Source organism: Macrosteles quadrilineatus, unplaced genomic scaffold, assembly GCF_028750875.1.
Source record: "Macrosteles quadrilineatus isolate MER2022 unplaced genomic scaffold, UCM_ALF_1.0 Scaffold_6__1_contigs__length_79288215, whole genome shotgun sequence".
Classification (NCBI taxonomy): Eukaryota; Metazoa; Arthropoda; class Insecta; order Hemiptera; family Cicadellidae; genus Macrosteles; species Macrosteles quadrilineatus.
Genome location: NW_026542599.1, coordinates 9,275,315 through 9,281,452, shown reverse-complemented (window position 1 = coordinate 9,281,452; position 6,138 = coordinate 9,275,315). Strand labels below are relative to the sequence as shown.

The window sequence follows — 6,138 nt, the reverse complement described above, 5'->3', positions numbered from 1 at the left end:
TTTATCGTTGTTAAAATTGGAAATTTCCATTTACAAAAATTTAGTTGTTAACTAAATCTAGAAATAACACAATTAAAATATCGCTAAACATTTTAAGGTTATCCAGCAATAACTTGTCTTCATCAGATGAACAATTGTGTTGCAGAATGCAGAGGTCGCTGGTGTCATGACAATGACGTCATCAATGATGCAGTCTTTGTTGTCATTCGCCCGCAGCTGATTTAAATTGGTCATTAATGTTTTAAAACTAACGTCATCGAAAATTTTAGAATAAATTTACATATAACCAATTGGTTTTATTCACTAGTAATGAAGTATTGTTTAGAATCCAAAACTATTGATGGTGAATATTTGTTTAAATAATAATTATGTAAAGATTGTTTTACTAAACAAAAATTCAGAACATTTTTTTTTTTTTCAATTAAATTTGACAAAGATGCCACACATACGCAATTTGCATTTAGCTGCAAAATAATATGAAATAATAATTCAAGTCTTAACAAAAAAAAAACACTTTAATCCCTTTCAATTAATATCATTGCTATTATGACAAGTTCTCCAAAGTTTGTAAAATGAAAAATGAATATTTTTTGTAGTAATATATGTTTATACTTATAAAGTCACTCGTTAGACTAAAGTTTATATCTACAACAGACCCGTTTATATCTCCCGTGTGTGTTTTATTGAGTGATAAACAACCTCTTGATACTGAAGATGTGACAACGGTGCATTCGCTTAATGTCATTCTCTTGTTCTTAGACTGGCGTTTTGTAATATAAACGGATAGGTAAAACGTTCAAGAACCAACGGTACAATCGTTGACTACAAAACAGTTACAAGTGCAGGTTTAATTTATTAAAAGCTTGGTAGTTTGAGTAATAACGCTTGCAACATAATATTACATTTAAGTATAGAAATATATTAAATATATAGCATGTTCTGTCTTGATTAAAATATGGGTCTTTTCCTGTACCTTGGTACCCATTCCAATTTTTAAAACTTGTAAGAGATAAAAATCCCAATATAATTATTGAATAAAACACTATTAGGTAACAAATAGCCTATTGTTGATGACAGGCGCTTGGGGAACTAGCTGGTGTAGTGGTTAGAGCGCGGGACTCCGGTTCCTGGGGTCCCGGGTTCAAATCCCGCCAAATCACCAATGGATTTATCTACAGTGATAATGCCGTAACCCCTAGGTCTAGCCTGAAGTAATTTGAAAAACAGTTCCGGGCTCGTGCCTAGCGTCCTAGGGGAAACAAATTTTTGATAACTTATTACGAGCACTAAACATGGATAAAGGAGTATTTAAGAAGTATTATTTAACGGACTTCTCTTTGGTAGTGTAGAGGCAGTCAAATAGGTATATGTAGTATATCCATACTTTAAATTCTTTTAATTAAAAAAAAATTAAAACATAGGTGAAATGTTAAAGGTCTTCCTCCATACAGTTGAAACTATGTCATGACATGATGGACACGATCCCATAATTTCTCCCCAGGGAATTGCGCGACATTGCTACCAACCTGACAAAGACTAATGTCCCTATCCGTGGATTAAACAGCTAACAAGCTAGCTGGAAAATCTGTAATCAAACAAGGAAATTCTAATGTTATGTTTAGATAACATGTCATACATGTAAAATCAATATGAAAATGTATCAAGTATTACATATCTTAGGAGGGTATTAGCTGGTTGTTGAAAGCACCATTGTGGCATTTTTTATACTCTTAACTTTATATACTTTAAAGTGCTTGGTAAAACTTCTGTCTTGCTACTGATCTTTAAACTATATGTTGACCCTTAAAACAATTATTGTTATTATATGTGGATAAATATCACTTGCAATGTACTTTAAAAAAATAATATACATTTGTTATAGTAACCGATAAGGTCACCTAAAGCAAGCCTCATAGCGAGTTGACGATGACCATAGTAGATATGTCATCCTTATGGAACAGCTGAAGCCAATTTGTTAGTCATTTACGTTGTACTAAAGATGTCGTGTTTTGTTTACAATATTGTCTTGGTATTGTAATAACTGTATTACTCAATATAAATAAGTTAAAAGAACCCGATACTAGGGACAACTTACTACATAGCATGTTAACTCCGACTGACGTTCCACTCCGCTTCGTGCAATCGTTCCTCCTCGGTGACGTCACTCAGCAGTGCAGCCAACCACACACACAAACTCAATATTCTTCTGGCAATGTAATATAGCCTTATATATTACACTCGCCCAAACTTAAAATAAAACTCTTCTCTATCGGCCTAACCTTTTTCTTCTAGGCTAAGCCAAATTAACAATTTTTTTCTTTTCTTCTTTTACCATTTTTTTTGTTTGTTTATAAGCTTCACAAAATATTTCAATAAACACTAAATAAACTTTTCTTCTTCAATAAAATAAACTTAAAATCTTCTCTCTCTAACTCGGCCTTTTAACTTAAAAGTCGAGCCGCTTCGGCTTTTGCACAGTCCTTTGAGATCTCCGAAGTGATGGCGGGCTGCACTGCTGGCTGGGCTGCACTTCGGGATGTTCTTCTGTAGTGTGCGTAGCTGGAGACTTAGGTAGGCCTACACTCCGTTGTTGTCTTGGTGATGTATTCCGAGTTTCCATGACACGAGGTGATCGCTCTGGCGGAGTTTGTATTCCCACAGCAGACTTGTTCTCAGGGGGTTTGATCGGAGATTGCACTACTGGCCTATTGACTGTAACTTCCTCTTCCTCAGTCAACTTACTAGATCTCAAATGATCTGCGTGGCAGAAACGTATTTTACCTCCCAGGACGCTCACCACATAAGTAGACGGACTTTTCCGCTCCAAAATTCTCCCAGGAATCCAAGAAATGATCTCCTGCCGTACTGACTTCACAAGCACCCTTTCTCCCTCCACAAAGGATCTGAAACTTCCCCGATGGTTATCGGCTGCTTCCTTCTGCGCCTCCCTCTTCTTATCAATGGCTGACAATAAACAGGGTTTAAGCATTGTCAACTTAGTTCTCGGTTTCCATTGAAGGAACAATTCCGCAGGGGTAACACCAGTGACAGTACTGGGTGTGTTGCGAAATGCAAAGAGGAAATTATCCAATTTATGTTGTAAAGAAATGGTCTCAGAACCACTAGCCATAACCTGTCTTTTAAGGTTCTTCTTGACTTCCTGTACAAATCTTTCTGCAGCCCCATTCGAGGCAGGATGGTAAGGAGGTGAGAGCGTAAACTTAATACCGTTGTTGCTCAGAAATTCTCTGAATTCCCCACTAGCAAAATTGGGACCATTATCACTGACCAATTCTTCCGGTAGGCCAAAAGACGCAAACAGCGTACGCAGTTTTTCAATGGTTTTAAACGATGTAGTAGATTTCATGATAAACACTTCTAGCCATTTGCTAAAACTATCAACAACTATGAGCATTTGTTGTCTTGTTAGTGGGTCTTCCGCATAATCCACGTGGATGCGCTGCCACCTACTTGAAGCTCTAGGCCACTGACATAATGGCACCTTAGCCACAGCATTCCTTGTACACTGACACACATGACATGAGAGAACAGTCTCTTCAATGGTTTTATCAATTCCCGGCCACCAAACAAAGCTTCGGGCTAACATTTTCATCCTATTTATTCCGGGATGCTGATCATGCAGCAATTGGATAACGGCACTCCTCAGTTTCTCTGGCACCACTACTCGACTACCCCATAAAACACACTGGTTCTCTACGGACAACTCATCCCTTCTTCGAAAATAAGCAACCAGCTCAGAATCTTGACTATCACGCCATCCATGCCAAATGAAATCTCTGACCTTTGTCAAAACAGGATCAGTATCAGTAAGTCGAGCGATATCCTTAGCAGTAATAGGATTGAGATCACTCACCAATTTGAAACAGTCAAAGGCCTCTACCAGGGAAGAAACATGAGAGATGTAGTTGGAATCCAGCTCCAATTGGTCGTCATCAGGTAACGGTAATCTCGAAAGAGCGTCCGCATGTGGCAAGTCCAAGCCACGGCGGTACTTTACTTCAAAACTGTAGGCGGAGAGGATCAGGGCCCATCGTTGAAGACGCGCAGCGGCGACACAGGGAACTCCCCGCTTATTTCCAAAGATTGTCACTAAAGGAGCATGGTCAGTCTGTAACACGACATTTTTCCTACCGTAAATATATTTATGGAATTTTTTTACTCCAAAAACAAGAGCCAAAGCTTCTCTATGCAACTGTGAATAATTTCTTTCACTAGCACTCAAGGATTTCGATGCGAAGGCAATAGGCCTCTCTACTCCATCAATAAGGTGCGAAAGCACGGCACCAACACCTCGTGGACTTGCGTCACAAGTCAAAACTAATGGTCTATTTACATCGTAATGAACTAAGACATCTGAAGACAATACCCATGTCTTACTTTCTTGAAAAACAGAAGAACATTGGGATGACCATACCCACGGTGCATCCTTACGAAGTAGATCGTAAAAACAGCTAAGTTTGTCTGAAAGATTGCAAATAAACTTCCCATAATAATTTATAAGGCCTACATAGGCTCTTAACTCTTCCTTTGAAGTTGGCTCGGGTGCATTCCGAATCGCCTCCAAAATACCCTCCTGCGGGCTGATCCCTTTGGACGACAAACAGTAGCCTAGGTACTGTACTGACGGCTGTAAGAATTTACATTTAGAATCATTTACCTTGACTCCATAACTTTGAAGACGTTGAAGAACACTCTCCAAGCGTGACAACGCTTCCTCTTGCGAAGATCCACCCACCAGTACGTGATCCAAATATGCCACTGACCCAGGTAGGCCACCAATAATTTTGTCCATGGCCGCTTGAAAGAGAGCCGGAGCCGAAGACAAACCATACGGCAGACGTCGCAAACGCACTAAGCCTTTGTGCGTAGTTAGAGTCAAGAGTGGTTGGGACTCCTCCGCCACAGGAAGTTGGAGATACGCTGCCTCCAAGTCCAAAACTGAAAACCAGCTACAACCTGCTAGAGTAGCAAAAATGTCCTCCGGTTGAGGCAAGGGATAGTGTTCCGACTGGATCACTTGATTAAGGGTTACTTTAAAGTCCCCGCAGAGTCGCACCCCACTTTTCTTCTGAATCACCACAATAGGAGTAGCCCACTGAGAGCTGGTAACGGGATAAGCAATACCTTCAGCAATCATCCTATCAATCTCATCTTCTACTGATTTACGCAACGCGTAAGGAACAGGGCGATATTTACAAAATTTTGGCACAGCATCCTCTTTTAACACAATACGTGCCTCAACATCCTTAATTTCACCAGGACCTCCTTTGAACACAGAGGCATACTTTTGTTTCAAACCAGAAACGACTTTAGGCTCATTGGCCTTACCTAGGGTTAGGTTAGGTTCACCACCCTTAGATTTAACACTGCCTGATAGGCTATTAAAATTACAAGTAAAAATAGATTTCCAGTCAAAAGCGATATGTTGTAGCCAACTACGGCCTAGAAGCATAGGCTGGTTCGTACGATCAATCTTAACGACTATCATAGGTAAATGATAAGTCTGGTCCATGTAGGCTACTTTGACTAAAGCTTGTCCAATAACATTGACTTCATTGCCTGAATATGTAAGCAACTTGATATCTACAGTACTCAATTGTACATGAGGGAAATATTTGTTAAACAATTCTTGAGGGCACACAGTTAGTGCCGAGCCAGTATCAATTTCCATTAATACGGATACATTCTCTATTTCTAGGCTTACCTTAAAGGCAGAAACATTATCACCAGAATTCATACTGTACAAAGACAAACTTTCAAACTTCACTTCATCTGGGCCATCACTAGGCCTAGGCCTATTTTCCTCTTCCATCTGATGGATTTTAAATTTACCACTTTTTATGGAATTTTTCACTGGATTTTCATTTTTGAACCTGCAAACCTTACTGATATGACCCAACTTTTTACACCCATGGCACTTGTAATTACTATACGGGCAATTATTAGCCCTATGCTCTGGATTGCCACAACGAAAACACTTATTTATCTGAGACATATCTCCCTTCACATCACTTGAATTTGATTTAGATCCCGCACTGTGAAAATTTGAACCTCGGTTGGAAACACGTGCATTCTTCTTGACATGAAACCTGGAAATTTCCTGAACACTTGTATTCG

The 6,138-nt window shown here is 39.3% G+C and overlaps 1 protein-coding gene across 1 annotated transcript; it reads right to left on the bottom strand.

The window, feature by feature from the left end:
• Nucleotides 1-2,446: 2,446 nt before the first annotated feature.
• Nucleotides 2,447-5,742, bottom strand: LOC128996594 (uncharacterized protein K02A2.6-like). Its single transcript, XM_054421990.1, has 3 exons — nt 5,726-5,742; nt 4,679-5,399; nt 2,447-4,129 (listed from the first exon to the last, which is right to left on the bottom strand). The coding sequence occupies exons 1-3, from the start codon at nt 5,740-5,742 to the stop codon at nt 2,447-2,449; spliced, it is 2,421 nt and encodes an 806-aa protein (XP_054277965.1).
• Between the last annotated feature and the right edge of the window lie 396 nt (nt 5,743-6,138).

What these genes read in the sequence shown, in the direction of transcription:
- LOC128996594 (XM_054421990.1), bottom strand. An exon ending in TTCAAAGTTATGGAGTCAAG is followed by an intron (nt 4,130 to 4,678) that starts GTAAATGATTCT and finishes GTCGTGTTACAG; the next exon opens with ACTGACCATGCTCCTTTAGT.